The 17,991-nt window shown below is 46.9% G+C and overlaps 1 protein-coding gene across 2 annotated transcripts; it reads right to left on the bottom strand.

The window, feature by feature from the left end:
• Positions 1 to 79: 79 nt before the first annotated feature.
• On the bottom strand, positions 80 to 16,745 carry SMPD4 (sphingomyelin phosphodiesterase 4). 2 transcript variants are annotated; one of them, XM_069871424.1, is made up of 19 exons: positions 16,667 to 16,745; positions 16,246 to 16,332; positions 15,271 to 15,413; positions 15,046 to 15,121; positions 14,251 to 14,359; positions 13,589 to 13,641; positions 13,147 to 13,298; positions 11,700 to 11,832; positions 11,141 to 11,212; positions 7,649 to 7,738; positions 5,088 to 5,233; positions 4,573 to 4,663; positions 3,643 to 3,743; positions 3,197 to 3,360; positions 2,900 to 3,105; positions 2,126 to 2,356; positions 1,289 to 1,420; positions 997 to 1,125; positions 80 to 542 (listed from the first exon to the last, which is right to left on the bottom strand). In XM_069871424.1, the coding sequence occupies exons 1-19, from the start codon at positions 16,721 to 16,723 to the stop codon at positions 216 to 218; spliced, it is 2,499 nt and encodes an 832-aa protein (XP_069727525.1). In that variant the 5' UTR covers positions 16,724 to 16,745; the 3' UTR covers positions 80 to 215. The 2 variants fall into 2 exon arrangements, with proteins under 2 accessions (XP_069727525.1, XP_069727526.1); XM_069871425.1 differs by lacking the exon at positions 7,649 to 7,738.
• Between the last annotated feature and the right edge of the window lie 1,246 nt (positions 16,746 to 17,991).

Raw genomic sequence — 17,991 nt, 5'->3', positions numbered from 1 at the left:
GTAAAGGCTCTTCACCCGTAGAAACTTCATTCACTAGTTTCCATAGGAACGTTTTTATAAAAATAGAATTTACAGTGACGATTTTCACTCCACAAGACAGATTATAAAACTCAATTAACTTTAATATTAAAAAATATTTTAGGAAGATCTGATAATTCAGATAAATGTTACGGATGAATCTGGAACTGTTACAAGTGTAAGCCGAGAGAAGGAAATCAGTGTTCATGTGGTTTCCAGCCTTCAGAGAAGAAAGTCATGATTACGGCATACAGGAAATACCCGATCAGGATAATGAACGTGCAGCCCACAGGCCCGATGTGGAACCAGGACGCAGTGAAGTAGATCAGCAGCAAAGAGAGGAGAGTCCTGTAGCTGGCCAGAAACCTCAGGCTGAGCCTCGGCCCCCAGTTCTGGCCGGTCCTGTCCCTCCCGGCTGAGCCGCGCCTCGTTTTCTGTGCCAGCTGGGGGTTAGTAAGGTGATAGCGACAAATTCTGCCGACAAAATCTTCCCTGGAGCAAAGTGCATCCATCTGATCAGCAAACTGAGGAAGGAAAGTTAAACGTCAGTATTCTGCAACTGCTGCCACAAAGGGAGTGGAACTTGTCTTACAACTTTCTTGATTCTAGGACAAGGATTAGAGGAAATAAATACCAACATATGCACTTCTCAATAGCAGAGCTGCTTCAGTGCAGACCTGCCTTTTAGCTGTCATACCTGGCGGGGAAAATAAGGACTCCCTTTTTCTGTTTTAGAAATACTCATTCTGAGTGATTTTTCCCTTTTTTTTCAGCAAGTATAAAGCATACATTTAAAATGTTATTAACATTTTCTGTAGGAAAAGAATTGCTCCAGCAAGAGAGGCAGGCCTGATGCTGTTAGGAAATGCCCATCTCTACCACAATAAAGGCGATGGAGCAAGAACAAACCAGGTGCTGGGGCACGGAAGAGCAGGGATTTGCAGTGGAAAACAGAAAAAGCAGCAGCGCTGGACTCACCCTTTCGTTCAGTGCTGAGGATAAACGAAACAGGAGGCGGACAAGGGTGGCGTTTTCATAGCTTCGGATGGGTTGAAGCTCAGTATCTCCTTGATACTGCACCTCAAATCTACGTAAGCCATTTATGATCTAAAAACAGGAAAATAAACCCCTTTTTGCATATCTCTCTCCTGAAACATCTTTACCTCAGCATCTCTCAGCCCCGGTTACTGCATTTCTCTTGCAGAAGCACAATTTGGTTTTTTCATCTACAGCAATCTCTGGTAGCTGTGTGGAATCTTTCTTCTCTCACCTGGTACCTGCCAAGGGGTGTAAGAATAAGGCCATCCTCGCTTTCAATGCAGTCTGGAAGCTGTCTTTTTCCATTCTCATCTTGAGCTGTCCCACACTTCATCATCATCTGTGTCAGCTGGGCTTCGTTCAGCTACACAAGAATAAAACGGCTCTCAAGTAAAGCATGTGTTTGATCTCCCCCTTCTATTCCATTTCTCTCTCCCTTCACAAACTCCTTAGCAGTGGCAGCCTTTGGCAGCCAGCACAGATACAAAAATACCACTTCAGTGAGACATCGAAGAGAGAAAAGCCTCCAGACCTCTAGTCTGTGCTCATCAAATCCCAGAGGTTGTGTGTTTTCTGTCCTCCTTACTCCTCAAGAGCTGTCAAATAACTCTCCCCCTGTGTCAGTTCTGTATTAGAGTGTGGCTGACAGAAGTTAACCTGTTCTTTTAAGTTTAACCAAAGGAACAGCCTACTTCTAGTTCACCTGCTCACGTATTGCTGCAGTTAGATCTGTTTTTATAGCTCTTCACATTTAGAACATTCTAGACTGTTTTTAACATCTAAGCCATGTCTTGCCTGTTTGTAAACATAACAACAGGCACAGGAGTAGAGGGACAGGTTCGATATGAACTCTGCAGTCCAAGAGTGGTCATGAAACAAAGCGGGCTTGATGCTGGGAAATGAAAAGCATCTGGTTCTGTCTCTGTTGAAGGTGGTTGGGTAGAGTCAAGCTTATAAGATGTTTACAACAGAATTTGCTCGCAGGGTCTCTTGAGTGGCCCACAAAAAGGAACCCCAACTCCAGTTCACGCTACCCCACAGGGAAAGCTCGTAGAGAGACATTTCGTACCTTAAAGATCTGGCACAAGTATTCCAGAGCCTTCTCTAAATATTCATCTGTTTTTTTGATGCTGTCTTGCCCGATTTCATCCAGGTCGTTGCCTGTGTAGGAACCATTCATCTCGGACGATGTGAATCTAAACCACGAGAAGAAGGACGGGCCAGTTGTCTCTGCAGAATGGTCCGATATGGACTTTGCTGTCTGTTGCGCCTGACAAATGACTTGAGCCAGTTTTAACACCTACACCAAACCAAGCCAAAAATCGGTGAGGGAACGCTAACAGACCAATAAGCATCAATGCACGGACAAACTGCCTCGTGAAAACCCCACAAACTCAGCTTGCAGGACTCTGCTAAGACTGCTGGTTGTGTTTCCAACAGGACAAAGGTAGCTCTTTGCTGCTGAAGCATTTAAGAAACTTCAGTGCTGTTTAGGTTTTTCACCCTTTTTTCCCTCCTGCTGTTTTTATCTGCCTGGCTGACAGGTACGAATCAGTACAAGGAATCAGAAGTTGACGGTAAGCACATTTGAGAGGAAATGCTTGCAATAAACTGTTCTGAGGCAGCGAGCTGCAACATTACCTACTTAGCAAAGCACAAGCAGTTTTTTCCAGCTGTGCAGGATTGAGACCCCTCATGTTCCAGCAGTCACCATAGATAAGCAACTGCACAGCAGGGCAGGGTGTGAAGTCTTCTGCTCTGAACTACTCGTGATACGGATGCTCAGCATGGAGAAAACACCCATTACAGCAGAAATATGGGCAACAAGAACCTCATTGCTTACCGAATTTCTGACTTCTGGGCCAAACATCTGCTTGTACTGGAAGTCCTGTCCTTCCAGGCTGTAAACGTGACTCTTCACCTTAAATGAGGCATCTGTAATAGTTTGAGGCCATGAGGAGAAGAAGGTCCCACCAAGCGTTGGAGTCATAAAAAGCCGGTGTTGCCGATGGGGAATACCAAGTTCTGGCTCCAAGAATAACTGTTCCCCTAGAGTTTGAGAAAAGCAGTGAAGATGCTTACACTATGCTCCTGCTTAAACCAACATGACAAAGAGTAGTGAAGAGACAAACCCATTTACCTTTCAAGATCATTTCAGCGAGATTGGGCTGAGCAAAGACCTTGGCCACACGGAACACCATGAGAGCGTTTTTGGGACTGCCCAGGTCTGTTCGAAGAGCTCTGTTCAGGAAGCCTACAAACAGCTTCGTATACATGAGCAGGTTTTCCTGAACGAAGGCAGCCCTGTCAGAGGGAGCACAGGATTTCTGAGCACAGCTGTTTATGTAATCGTTACTGTCTTTGCCAGAGGAGTCACTAATGTTTTATATTGTCTCTGGAAGGATGGTCTGCTTGCACTGAGACAGAAGAACTCTCCTCTCAAAACAAAAGCTTGCGTTGTAACCAATTATCTTGTACGGAAGCTGATTCAGGTTGGTGGATGGTTCCTGAAATCCTACTACCCCACTCCGGCTCCACACAAACCCTCGCTTGGCTGAGGTTACTCACAGCCACGTCCCTGCTTACCATTTCTCCGACACGCTGCGAGGCAAGAGCTCTGTGCTTTGGGGCGGCTTCTCAGGAGCGTACCTCCACGGCTGCAAGTAACTTAACCACATCTCGAGAACCTACGCAAGATCACACACAAAAACACCTGGGTGTCAATGCTTTTGGGAGAGGAAGACAGAGAAGGTTTTTTTTGTTTCCTTCTTTTAAACCTAGTGACTATTATCCTACTAACACAGACAAGTTTTTAGGAGTAAAGCTCTCCCTAGTGATCTGAGCATCTCTGAAAACTAAAAAAACCAAGTGCATGTTCCTTAGGGCCAACCTGGGTTTGCTCGAACAGCTCCTGCAAGACAATAGAAGAGTGTGTGGCTCCACTTAATGGCCCTGACAGTGCATGGAGCCCCTGCTGAAGTAAGCAAGCAAGATGCTACCTCAGCCATCCCTTAGGCACCCGCACCCTGCGGAACCACAGCACAGTCCTGACTACACAGAGCTCAGCGTAAGTCTGGTCAGCAAGACCTAGCCCTACTATATTCTGCATTTTCAAACCCCCACATTAATTACCCAGTCTGACACATTTCTTTTCCTGCTTGCAGTACCGTGCTATCATAAATCAGTATCATATTACTTTTGTTTATGGCCTGTCATGTCATCTAAGATATTAAGAAATTAGGATCATTAGAACATATCTGTTTCAAGAGTAACATCTGCTTCTTTTCAAATCAACAGCCATGTTTGGGGTCAGGAAAATCAGCCAACAACCTTCAGTAACTCTCACCAAGATCCGTTCAACTTCCTTCTTATGTCCAGCTGGCATTTGCTCTCTAACACTAGATGTATGTGCTGTATAAAGGATTTCACTGCTCTAAACAGGATTTAAAGACCAAGAATGAGCTGCTGAACTGCAACAACTCACGACTAGTTCTGCTGAGAAAAGCGGGTACGTACTGCCCGGAAAGAGGCATCGAGGGGCCAGTGGCCAAAGCAGTGCTGAAGGAAGATATAGAGTTTCTCCTGGACAAACCGAGGAATCACAACCCTGCAAACAAAGACAGTCACATGTAAACCAGTGGCAAGTTTTAAAAACCAACCCACAACCCGACATGTTTCCACAAATGCAGTCAGGACTGTTCTTTCTTAACTACAGCTACTTCTGGCCGTTGAATTTCAACTCAAACACATAAATTCTCCACTAACCCTGGCCAGAATCCTCTGGCAGCATTTTCTTTGCTCTGACTTGTGCCAAGATACAGACTTGTGCAATAGTGAGATGCCCCCAGTTCTGGAGGTACCCTCAGCCCCCAACTTGTAGATGTGAAGAACATAACTCATTAGCTCTCATGTATTTGTAATAAGGTACTTGTGTATTCATCTATCGTATCAACAGAATTCAGCCTCTTGGTGGAAGCAGAGCCTTTCTGGGAGCAGCCTCATGTGTTTCAGACGGGCTGCTCCGTGCGTACCTCTTGAACTCCTCGAGTGGGCTGGCTGTGTGGGAGTGGGCTGAAGGGGACAGAGGCTCTGGCTTCAGGCTGTTGCTGAAAGCGTGCAGGTGTTTCACAAGCAGTCTTACCACCAGCACATGCTCTTCGGTGGGCTTAAACGATTCCTGGATTCAAAGCAAAAGACAGGAAGACAATGAGCATCGAATGCTAATAACCACAATCCAGGAAAATTATATTCTTAGATCAAATAAATCTCCCTTCCTTCTGGGCTCTTGGCCATACTTTGGTGCCACCTGATTTTAGACAGACGTGTTCCCCAGGACAAGCTGCATCAATTCTGCCATTGATTCACTAAGAAACACCAGCGTAGTTTTGACCATGTGATTATAAGAAAAGATACCCACGGTACTCTAGTGCTCTGAATTTTGGGCTAGCATTTAAGAACAGAACAGCCTCTAGATTTTGATTTGGCTCTTTCTGAGAAAAGAATGTTCCACCTTTCATTATGGTTATAAGCTCATCACTGCAGACAGCACAACAGATCCCTTGTTTATGCTCTTGGCTGGCTTCACCGAGTTCCCCCTCCTACGCTGGCGCTCATCTGCCTCACTAGAAAGAAGAGTCCTAGAAGGAGTTGCGGTAGGAATAGGAACAGCTTTAAGTCCAGCGTGGGCCTGTGGCTTCTGGCCTTGTTATGGGTAAGAGTAGTCTGGGTGGGAGCAGGAGTGGTGATGTTCCCGACATGGAACAGTATCAGGGTGCGATGCAGCAGGAGATGAAGTTCTCCTGGGTGCCCCAGCCCAGCGCTGCCCTATGCAGAACCTGAGGACCGGGCACTCACCGCTTTACTCCTGCTCCATGAGTACTGGACTCATCTCAGTCCACTACTGAGAGCAGATTGCAAGATATCATTTGTATTTAGGTTTCACAGCTCCCGTGTTTCTCAGGAGCTGAGAAGAATGTACCTGAAACCACAGCTACACCTGCAAGTACAACGGAAGGTGCTGGAAGAGCACGTTAGGCAGAAGCTGCAGGATGTGTCCGGATGCCCAACGCAGCCATGCTGGGTAAGATGTTCTAGGGGACTGGCAGGCTCTTCTATACAAAAAGCTGCCACTTAACTCCATTCAACAGCATTTCTGGTGCGGGCAAGGCAGGGCGTCTGTGTGTCCTCAATGCCCAAGGCAAAGCAGATGTGGTGTTACCATCTCCCAAGATTTTTAATACACTGTAAAGTTCACTCCAGGAAAATATTCAAGGCTTGATATCACACAGCACAACCCAATCTGAGACTCCTCTTGGAGAAAGGATAATCTGTTCTCAGCTCCAAGGGAGGCTGCTTTCATGTCCTTGACAGCTCGTCTACATCTGTGTTTCCAGAGTCCTGAGGAGAGTTTGTGTAAGAGGAGAGCAAGCTGAGAAATGACTTAGTCCTGGGGTTTGGGTCAAGGTCCCCAAATGCAACTGGAGAGAGGTTGAGCACCCTGTAGCTGAGGTTGGAGAGGCTGGGTACCCTGGCTCCAAGAAGGTCAAAAATATCTAGGCTCCCCTGAAGGAGTCTTTGGAACTTCCAGACCCACTGGTACCACTGTTTAAATGCATCGTTCCAGCTGATGCTTTCCTTTTTTCCACTTAGCAATTCTTGTAATTACCTCTTGGCCTGCCTCAGCCCCACCACAAACACCACGGTTCCTCACAGGTGTTTGTTGTTAAACCTCAGCCTAGAGGATGTCTGCATACCGTTCTCTTCTTAACACAGTAATTAGATAAACTTAATAGCAGATTTGAAGACAAGCAGTAGTTCCCATTTCCCTTTCTAAGCAGAACCTTGAGATTTCATAGCACTTTATTTTTAATTAAGGATTAAACAGCAGGAGAATTCCCTGTAGCGCTAATGAGCTTTGTAGTCTACCAGCAGCTTTAGAGCACATCTGCTCAGCCCTCCCCGTTCCCACAGCAAAGACCCAATGAATAAAGGGCTGAAGTAGGGAAAGAGGGATCAGCAATCTGTTCCAACAGGAATGTTTTTGCATGCACACTTCCTGCACAATCTGCAAACGTACCGCTCGTGCTTCTGCAAAACTGGGCAGCCGAGTTTCCACTGCCATGACAAATTTAGTATAGCCAATAGCATTTCACGGGCTAAAAAAAGGTAGAAGTTACCTACCTTAATTTTAGGTGAGAGCCATGCAAATTCTGATCTTCTCTTCCATGCAAGGTTTGATTAAATGACTCGTGTGTGAGAGGCAGGAATCTGCCATCAGTGAAGCCAGTTTTGGTGTCAAAACATGTCAGCACAGCTGAAAAGCCTCCATCTACAACGCATTACAGGAATGCATCTCTAAAAACAAGAGTTCCCAGGTAGTCCTCACAACACCCTAGATTTTAATGTTTGCTGACACCTCTCAGCACCTGTTTTTGCTGAGAATTCAGTGAATCCCCACGCAGTGCTCTCAATCGAGCAGTAAACCCACCCCTCGGCAGGAAAAGCCGCCGTGCAGCCAGCACCGAGACGCTTTGCAGATTATATGATGGAACAAGATTTTTCAAAAGGAAACAAAATGAAAAGATGGTAATACTTGGTATGCGTGGAGGGCCTGGTAGCTGGGTTGGGCAGGACTACCGTGGTGTTTACTGGAGATACTGAGTCGGTAGTGGAGAACCTCCAGCTGAGACAACAGAAACAAAAAGGAAGGGGGGGAGGGGGGAGAAAGGAGAGAAGAGAGCAAGAGAAAAAAAAAGTGAGAATGAGCCCAAGGAAGGAGGGTGTGGGGGGAAAATGAGCATCACAAATACACTCGGGGACAACATCTCACAACACAACTGCAGCCACAGTATCCTCCTCTTTCTGGTGCTCAGGAGATAGTTCCACAGTGTTTCATATCCTTTATCAGCTGGAACAAGTGTCAAAAAGCAGAGCTGTAAAGGGCTGTGGCTGTTCTCTTTGCTGGCTCAGAGCACACATTGTTAAGAGGTCTGGGGCTTTTGCCAAATTAACTCCCCTTTTCAGGAGTTACTTGACCTGCAGCAACAAGGACTTGCACACCATAACAGAGTTTTATTAAATAATGGAGTAAAAGTATTCGATATTCTGCAAGCTTTTTGAATACTCATGTGAAACCTTTGCCACCTCTCCCTGCACTGCTGGAGGAGCAGGGTCTGTATTAGGAAGAAACTCCCATTTCTTCTCCCCAAGGAATAGGAAGGAAAAAAAGTTTGGCTTTTTATAATCACTGCAAGCCTGGCCAGTAAGCTTCCAATTCAGCGAAATCCTGTCTTCTCTCTCTATTTCAAGGACATTTGGGGAGGCTGCAGGTCTTGTGAATTCCTCAAAAGAGGGAATTACTTTTACCATTAGGGAAATACCATGTGTCTTAAAAAACCAAAGGACCTATGCTGATGGAAAAGGCTTCTCGCCTTAACATGGAGATCTCTGCAAGCCTCAGCCAGAGCTCTTGGACAAGTAAGGTAAAGAGGATGTTTTGACAATGTGATGGTGAAGAGGATACTGCAGCAACAGTGACACGTGTGTATGAATTAATGAGAAAACATAAAAAATGTACACCCCAGAGATCCCAGTGATCGCAGGCCAGCCTCTAAACGAACTCTCCAGATCACACCTCTGCTGCCTCAAAAAGCCCTACCCCATTCTTGCTGCTGCCAGGTCAGTACTGTTTGGTTTTATGCTCCAAGAGGGGTAGGATTGTTCCTGCCAGCTCCCCAACAGCTCAGACACATCGTCTGCTTCACCAGTGACTCCCCTGCTGCATCAGCAAGAGCCTGTAGTCTCAGGGGTGCTCCACACACAGCACCGGGGTCTGTGGCACCCGGCGTCAGAAGGTCAGGAAGCATTAAAGTTTAATCAAACAATTGCTTTATAAACATTCGTTGCGATTACAGCAAAAGGGAATAAGAAAAGAGATGCTGCACGCTTGAGCTCGGGATCGCTGAGAAAGACAAAGCAAATAAGCAACATAAAAGAATGTGAAAATAGTTGAATTACTAGGGAAAACAGTAAAACTCAGCATTGCAAATAGTGTCAACCTCAGGTTCACACCAGACCTAGAAAGAATTAAAAGCAGCACAGCAGAAAGAAGTATGTGTACATCTTCCCAAGAGAAATTATTCACTATTGGTTCTCATTCCACCACCTGCTACTGGTACAGAGAAGTCTGTGATGGCATTAGTGAGGTTTAAGGAAAACCCAGCATCCCTCCAGGCACTTCACGGGACGGTTACCTCCCTGGGGTCCAGCTTGGCCCATCAGAGCAAACAAGATGAGAAGCTTCATCCCACCTTCCAGTACAGGGATGCAGCCATTTCGGGTCCCTGACGGTCAAACAGGTCTAGACCCAGGGATGGATGGATCGTCTCTTAATTCCCGCTCCTCCCAAACGCACAGCAGGCTAAAGAATCAAGGGACCTGCATAGTTATGGATGATTTTAACAATAACATTTAGGGTGAGCTTGGGTTTCCAGTCTAGCCCTTTAATCCCTCTTATGTTAAACCAAACCTTGCATTTCTGCCTATTCACCTGATGCAGATCGTTCTTCAGCCCACCCCAAGACCATCTACAAAGCTAAGCATCACAGGCTCCTCACCAGCCCTGTCCCAGCTGATCTGGAACCTCTCCTCAGTCCTGCAGGAGGGATCTTTTGTTCATTTATGGATATCGCGGGGAATTCCAGTCCCCTGCTTGGGTGTTCTAACACCAGAGTGAAGGCTTCCTTTTTACATGCCCGTGATACTTCCCATCAGAGATGAAAAATACCATCAGAGAGTTACAGCCTCACGTTGTGGCTCAACACAGCTTGTGGGGGATCCTGAAGTGATGATTTCAGAGAACTTCAAGCTCTCCACAGCCCCTATTCCACCACAACACTGACAGCCGCTCCCTGCTGCTAGAAGAGAGCATCTGAAACACAGAGTGTGAATGGAGGAGAGAAGTTTGAAGCAATCGTTGCTTCTGGCCTAAGCACAGCACTTGATGCACAGAGACTGGACAGACAGAGCACAGGTACTTCAAGCAAAGCCTTCCCACCACACGTGCACAGCCATGCTGCTTGGAGCCCCGAGCGGAGACTCTGCAACATCACGAGTTTGCATTTTGGCCTCAACTTTAACAGACAAAACCCGTTGCTCTTCCCCAGTAAAATATGAATACGTTTGCTATTTTATAGCCTGGGGAGTGAAAGATCAGAATTTCAGTCAATGAACTTGTATCGCTCTTTCTCACAGAAATAAATCCTGAGCAGCCTTCATAGAAGGGGAGAGAAATATAGAAGTCCCACTGTGAGCCAGAGGGAATTCAGAGGGTAAGTGTTTTCTCCTTCAAATTCCCTTTACATTGATAATGCCTTCGATCTTGGCCTCCCCAGCACCTACCTAGTTTTTACGTGCAGGAATTTGTTACTGAACAGGCACAAACTGCTTAGAGCTGTGCATTATCTGAGCAGCAGCTTGTGATACTCTGAACTCTGCAGCTGCAGAATGGCTTCTGACACCACGATGGTGGAAAGCACATGTTGGAATAGGAAATGGCAAAAATGCCTTCTTCCCTTAGCACTGAGGGGCAGTTTAGGAAGATTTCCCTTTTAAATTTGGATTTTTGCTAAAAAATGGTTACAGACCTTAGAAATTAGTAATTAGTATTTCAGTAACAGTTGCTCTCACTGCCAGAAATCAACTGTAGCTGTTTTCAGCAGCTGTGTTGCTCCGGTGGGATCCAACACTATGGTTCTAGAGTGGCATGCTCCCTGTCATTAGTAGCTTGATTATCGTTGTTCAGATTGTTGTGACCATTCCACAAACTTGTCTTTTAGAGAAGCAAAACCAAACCAACACAATTTCTGCAATGAGGGCAGATCTGGACGGCACACTTATTTCACAACAGAGAATAACAGCTCTTGATAGCTGGATCAGCAGTTCTGACACACAGAGCTACTCGGGTGAGTTATTTCTTTCCTTTGGACCAATACACCAAAAAAAATTCTCCATAGAACAAGAGATTTACCCCAAGAAAAGAGCTCAACCATCAGGTGATGCTCACAAAGGAAGCACAAACTATTACCTTGACATGAGGGGACTGCATTTTCTGGTACATTTCCAGTGAGTAATGATGGAGCCACATTTCAACAAAGATCTGCAAAACAAATATTTTCTCAGCTAGGGAAAGAGAAATAACCTATTTTGTGACAAGTCTTGGGTATCAGGGAAAACCATAGGGTAGAATGGGAAAACTAAGCTGTGCTGGTGAATAGACAGGCACCCATGGAGGGATGTTTTGGGTTAACATCAATGCAAATAACACAGCTTGGCAGACTGAGCACAGAAAAGATTGAAAAACAAAAGAAAATCAGGTTTAGAAACTCTTCTGGGTAGAAATCACTCACGTGCTTGAGATCAGCTGTTAGACATGTGGTCTAAAAGCAGACTTTAAGTGCCTTTCTGAATTACAACTTAATAGTTTCACCATGGTTCTTAGTTTTACTAACAGAAAACATCAGCTGCCCTGCTCAATTCCAACACCAAGCTAAAGCAAAGTGGTGTGAATGTCTCTGGCTTCAAGAGATGCCTCAGTTATCAGCAAGAAATGTTGTGGAGTGTTTTCCTCCTTAAACCCCACTGACCTGCAGCAGTGTTTCGGATCTCCAGATCTCCTGGGAAGCAGGGTCGGCGTTGACAGAGGGCTGGTGAGCGATGTGCCGCTTCAGCAGGCTGGTGTGGTGCATGCCGTAGGATGTGAATGGCACCGCCGGAGACCTGCGGACACGGACAAACGGAAACACTGGCATCAGTCAGCTTCAGTGCGGGGAAACAGATCATTGCTTTTAATCACCAGTTGATAAACTGCAAAACACTCATTATGAAGTAAAACTGCATGGTTGATCACTCATTTCAAAGCTCTGCAATGTGTTACAGTTACTCATCACAAACCAAACACTACATCACTGTTCCATGTTGCGTGGAACCAGCTTTATACAGACCCGACATGTTAAAAACTAAGCGTTTTTTACTTTTTCCTGTGCAGTTTGTTTTCTTTCACTCTGCCTTCCACGTTCATAATTCACCTAATCTGTACTTCCCTGGCTACGCACTCAACAGACCGTGGAAACGAATATTTGAAGTGTATTGAAGATACAGGTATATAAAATACAACAGCTATTGATTTTTACATTTGTATAAAATTGCTAACATTGATAATATTTTATAAATCTGAAGAGCAAGACCAGTTTTGAAAAGGCAGGCTTCACACAGCCCTTACAGAGAACGACAGCTGGGTGCTCGTGCTGAAGAATTTTCACCTCAACCTCATGAGTTTGTTTTTATGCCATTACCAGACAGACATATGAGACTTCAAGTGGTGTAAAATCCTCCTCCTTCATCCTCTTCCTTCCAGCTGTGACTAAATACCTTGATCTATTAGCATGCAAAAGGTCACCTGAAATGCAGTCACTCATTATATGATTTGATCGCTGATCTGTTTCTTGGTCTTTTCTCTCAGGAAGTTAAAGAAACCCATGAGCAGCACCAGCCTGCACCAACGCCACAGACATGGTCCTGGCACAGCATCTCCAGCTGCAGAACGGGTAAGGAGAGCATTAAACAACTAAGGACGGCAACCTCAGAACTGCAACAAAATGACCACCTGCCGGGTTGTTTGGCTTTACAGCAGCATTAATGAAAGCAGCAAGTTTCATTAACAGCTGTTATCACCAGTACCAGCTTTCCCACACACCAGATGCATCTGAAGACAGTAAAAACTGCTGCCAAGTAGAGTCAGACCTGTCCCACTCCAGCCACAGGGCACAAAAGACAACTGAAGCTGCTGGAGCGATGAATTTTTGTTACCTGTACACGCCTTTTCTGCTCCACTAATGGCTGCCTTTCAGACTTCAAACAAAACCTTTATGGTAGATTTAAATGAATGCAAATTCAAAATATTTTGTAATTATATAGTAAGTACATGCAGATCATAAAGAGCAGAGGCGTTTCCCGCTTTTTAGAGACTTTGTTCCAACAGGACATATTTGGTACACTCTGTTCCCACAGTGCCTCTGGCGCTGTGATCGTTACCTGGGAGTCGGGGAGGGGATGGCTCCTCCCGGGTTTGAAGAAGGCAGAGGAAGGACACTTCCCTCTGTGGGCAGGAAACACTTCAGGTACGTGTCCACCAAGACGAAATAAGCACTGTTGGAAGGGCTGAAGTGATGGGTGACGGGTGAGTTCTGCAACAGACACACAGGACACACCTGGAGCTACACACTGTTCCTTCAAGGCACTGCTGGGGAGCATCTGCCGCACAGCCAGACCGGCAGAAGCCCAGTGGCTAGAAAGGGGGAACTGACAACAAAGGGGCTTTGGAGTGAACGTGAAGAGCGAACTGCAAGAGAACTGTTGCTGTAGCAGTGATTGTAACCACTTTTGAGAAGAGCGCAGTGTTAGACAGCACAGGTAACAATAGGAAAAGGAACCAAACAACCAGACACTGCAGTACAGAGCTGTGAAAGCTGCTTACCTTCTGTGTAATCAAGCTAATCGCAAAGTAAAACATGTAATATTCAAATGGATCTGGAATAACGAAGTCAAGGATCAGGTAATAAACCCCAGGTACAGCTGTAGGGCATCTGGGGATTCTGACTAGACATTGAATATTTATTTTGCCCATGCTAAATTAACTCACTTGAGCTTAACAGCACACTTTGTTTTGCCTTCTTGCTTTCCAGCTGACTTAAACATGGCTAACTGAGGCTCTTCTCTGTGTAGCAAGGTGTGTTTGCATTACTCTTAGCACATTTGACTCTTTTAAACTGAAGCCAATGCAGCTGAAGCAAGACTGTTCTCAACAAGCAATGGCTGCAAAATGACCCGTGCCCTTTTTCTGTCACATCACATAAACCATGAGTAGTTGTGAAAACAGAAATTGTGAAATACAGGCTCTACTGAAATCACTGGGAATTTTGTTGCACACTTGAATAAGACCAGAAATTCCCCCTGCCAAGATTTACAAGAGGAGGGCAAATCTATTTTTCATTGTAATCTAAACATTTCTAATCAGACCAAATTCTTCAGCACGACCATGATTTACCAGAGACTCATAATAAACACACAACAGAAACACCTGTGATCTCTGTAGCAGATATTTAAAAGGAATTAAATACCCAACTGTTGAAAGGATACTAAGAGCCAAATTCAAACCCAAACCACCAGATGAAGGAAAATGGACTTTGTTGTAGTATAAAGAGCACTCTGGCAGGACTTGCTCTTGTATCGAAGCCTTCACAGGGCCCTGAAAGACAGAGACATTAAATATGAACCCAGCTGCCCAGTGTACTTGCAGAGGATGTTTTCAGACAGTGAAGCTCTGCTGCATTCCAGTGTTCTGGGACGATATCCACATCCAGCTCAGTGGGATTTTACTGCATTGCAGTAGTTTCTGTGCAAATGCATACGCTTTAGGTAACTGCCAACTTCCCTCCTGAAAATGAGTCTTCAGTATAAGAACAAAAAATGAGCCCTCATAGACTTTTCCAGCTGGAGTGGGAGTAGCAGAAGGCTGGTGTTTGCCTGATGGTTTTGTGAGGGTCACTGAGCTGCAGGCCAGCATTTACTGTACACCTAAATAACGCTTCCTTTTGTTAAAGGCTATAGAACTACCTGAATGCATTTCTAGACGGCAGGGAGCTGGCAGCAACGGAAGAAAGATAGTGAAACAACACTGCAGAAGAACAGTTTCTCCGGGGACAGGATAAGAATCACAGCACAAATATCTGGCTGCTGACCACCACCACCTGCAAAGTTTATGGCTGGAAACTCTCCTGCTCCAGCAGCCAGTGAAAGAAACAGGTATGCTCCAAACCGGCAGCACTGAGGCCACACCTTGGCCTATATTGAACCGTACATATAACGTGCAAGTAAAGTTTTCACAGCTTTAACAACTATGTTCTTGTCTTAACAGATTTTTCAGTTACTCACTGGAAGATATGAGACTGGGAAATCGTATCTGTACTCTTCTGCCTGGAGTTTGTAAACCAGCTTCATCATTGGGCCACTGCAAACAAGCACCAGAAAGAAGATCCAGGGTAAGTACCCTCTCTGTCTCAATTTTGTAAGCTTGTGTTTGCATAATGGAAAAAGCTCCAACACTGGTTATTTGTTCACCATACATTTTTCAATCTGTGCTGAAATGAATGAGTTTACCTGGGGTCCAAGAAATCCAAAGCCATAGAATATTTGGTAGGATCTGTTCTTCCTTGCAGACAGCGAAGATTCCAGCCTACGATGATGCCATCCAGGCTACCAAAAATGCTCTCCACCAGCCATGGGAAGATTCCATGTAATTCCTTTAAGGAAACCAGACACCAATAGTTAATGTGTGCAGTTTCTCACTTGAACTGTCTCTGTTGCACATACTAGAATGCACAAAGATGTCATCTGCCAGCTATTTCTGACTGTTCCCAGGCTATCACTGGACAGAGAGTTCAGTCAAAAAAAATTATGGTAACTACAGGAAATGTATCCTGATTCCTGATCCTGCTAAAATTCCAAGGATACACCATCAGCATCCCACGGAATTATTTCTCACCTTTCAGAAAAGGTTTCCTTGTAACTTGATGCTGAAAGGATTAACAAAGTGCTGCCAACCAAAATGATGTTTTAATGACTAGAAAAGATCTTTAACTCTTAGGAAACACTGCCAGGGTCCTTAAAGCTCTTGGTAAGGCCTGTTCAACCGGGGGAAGGCTCTGAGGAGACAGTAGATCAGCCTCCTGGTACTGAAAGGGGCTCCAGGAAAGCTGGGGAGGGGCTCTTGATCAGGGACTGCAGAGACAGGACAAGGGGAATAGTTTTGAGCTGAAAGAGGGGAGATGAAGATGAGGTCTTAGGGAGAAATGTTTTGCTGTGAGGGTGGGGAGGCCCTGGCCCAGGTTGCCCAGAGCAGGGGTGGCTGCCCCATCCCTGGAGGGGTTCAAGGCCAGGCTGGATGGGGCTTGGAGCCCCTGATCCAGTGGGAGGTGTCCCTGCCCACGGCAGGGATGGGACTGGATGGGCTTTGATATCCCTTCCAATCCAAATGGTTCTATGACTCTCAGAGCAATAGGAACACAGAAACAGCAACACAAACCCAGTAGATTTGCCTGGGCCACGGCGGGCTGAGCTGCTGAACCGACTCACCTTGGCAGGAAACTCCTCGATCACCGTCTCCAGATCGTGGCACCTCTGAACAAAGGGTTTGTTTACGCAGTCCGCCTTCAGCGTGGCCTGGGACAAACAGAGGGGAGATCGGGTCACTGCTCCGGAGAGGACAGCGCTTACCACGACAGGGCAATCCCCGTGCGCTGCTGCTCCTCCTGCTGCTGCGGCTGGAGCTGACGGACAACCGGACACCCGAGCAGGAGAGGGACAAGAGGGGCCGAGACGGGATGGGGGGACAGGGGACGGGACAGGAGGACAGGGGACGGGAGGGGAAGGAAGGAAGGGGGACGGGGGCCCACGGGACGGGAGGGTGAGAACAGAGGGGCCTAAAGGAGGGGTAACAGGTGGTCTAAAGGAAAGGGAGGGGGCAGTAACGGGGTCCGCCGGCCGCGGGGCCCACCAGCAGGAAGCTCGGCGGCTGCTGCTGCGGGAGCGGGACCGGGACCGGCGCCGCCATGCCGCCTCCGCCGGGCCGCCTCCCGCCCTCGGCGCGCGGCGATGACGTCACCGCCCGCGCGACGCCGCGGCCCCGCCCCCCGCCCAAGCCCCGCCCCCCGCGCGTGGCGGGAGGAGGCGGGAAAGCTGAGGGGTGTGGGTGAGGGACCCGCTGAACGAGGGCAGACGGCGATGAGAGCTGAGGGAAAACGCGTTTGCTGTGAGGGTGGGGAGGCCCTGGCCCAGGTTGCCCAGAGCAGGGGTGGCCGCCCCATCCCTGGAGGGGTTCAAGGCCAGGTTGGATGGGGCTTGGAGCCCCTGATCCGTGGGAGGTGTCCCCGCCCAGGGCAGGGGTGGGGCTGGGTGGGCTGTGAGGTCCCTTCCAACCCAAATCGTTCCGTGAACCTATGAAAAGTTTGTCAGAAATGAGGCAGCTGAAGGCTGTTAGAAATGAGGGCTGCACGTGGCTGAGTTACGGGAACTGTAATTATGCATTTTCAGGGAAAAACTTTTCACTGAAAGGGTCAACAGGCCCTGGCAGAGGCTGCACAGGGAGGGGATGGAGATGCCACCCTTGGAGGGGTTTAAAACCCTGGTGGACGAGGTGGTCAGGGACATAGTTTAGTGGCAGACAGGGGAGGTTGGACTCAATGATCTAAGAGGTCTTTTCCAACCTGGTGATTTTATGATTTGCAATTAAGAGACTTGATGAGAGAAGCTGGGGGCACCTGGTTGTAGAGGTGCAGAGAATCACCTCTGGGTGCATAAGGAGAGCTGAAGAAATCCTTTTGATGGCAACATCCTGCTGGCAGACAAAATAAAACCATAGCTGCTAGTCATGCAGATAAGTATTTGATATGTGCTTGTGCTTCAAGGAAGACAGATAAAGTCACAGAATCATGGAATGGTTTGGGTTGGAAGGGCTGTGCCCGGTTGGAGAAAGTGGTCTATTGCCTGAGTCACCTACTGTGCTCATGACTTTATCAACTCAGGCTGTTGGAAAGCAGTCGTATGTGTACTGTGAGACCTAAATAGAGATTCATAGGATCAGTGGTTTGTGTCAGAAGGGTCCTCAAAGCCCATCCAGTCCCATCCCCTGCCATGGCCAGGGACACCTCCCACTGGATCAGGGGCTCAAAACCCCATCCCACCTGGCCTTGAACCCCTCCAGGTGTGTGTAATCCACTAGTTCTCTGGACAACCTGGGTCACTGCCTCGCCACCCCCGCATCCTAAGATCTTTCAGCTGAAAACAATTATCTCTCACTCTCTCTCTGCCCTCCCTGATCCA

The sequence above is a fragment of the Phaenicophaeus curvirostris genome, chromosome 17 (genome assembly GCF_032191515.1).
Source record: "Phaenicophaeus curvirostris isolate KB17595 chromosome 17, BPBGC_Pcur_1.0, whole genome shotgun sequence".
Taxonomy (NCBI): domain Eukaryota; kingdom Metazoa; phylum Chordata; class Aves; order Cuculiformes; family Cuculidae; genus Phaenicophaeus; species Phaenicophaeus curvirostris.
This window is presented reverse-complemented; position numbering and strand designations above follow the sequence as displayed.

Excerpts from the sequence above, each read along its gene's own strand:
- SMPD4 (XM_069871424.1), bottom strand. The coding sequence starts at position 16,723 with ATGGCGGCGCCGGTCCCGGTCCCGCTCCCGCAGCAGCAGCCGCCGAGC. Across the intron at positions 3,361-3,642 it reads CGCAGCGTGTCGGAGAAATG|GGCTGCCTTCGTTCAGGAAA; the intron begins GTAAGCAGGGAC and ends TCCCTCTGACAG. Across the intron at positions 543-996 it reads CCTCAGCACTGAACGAAAGG|TTTGCTGATCAGATGGATGC; the intron begins GTGAGTCCAGCG and ends TTCCTTCCTCAG.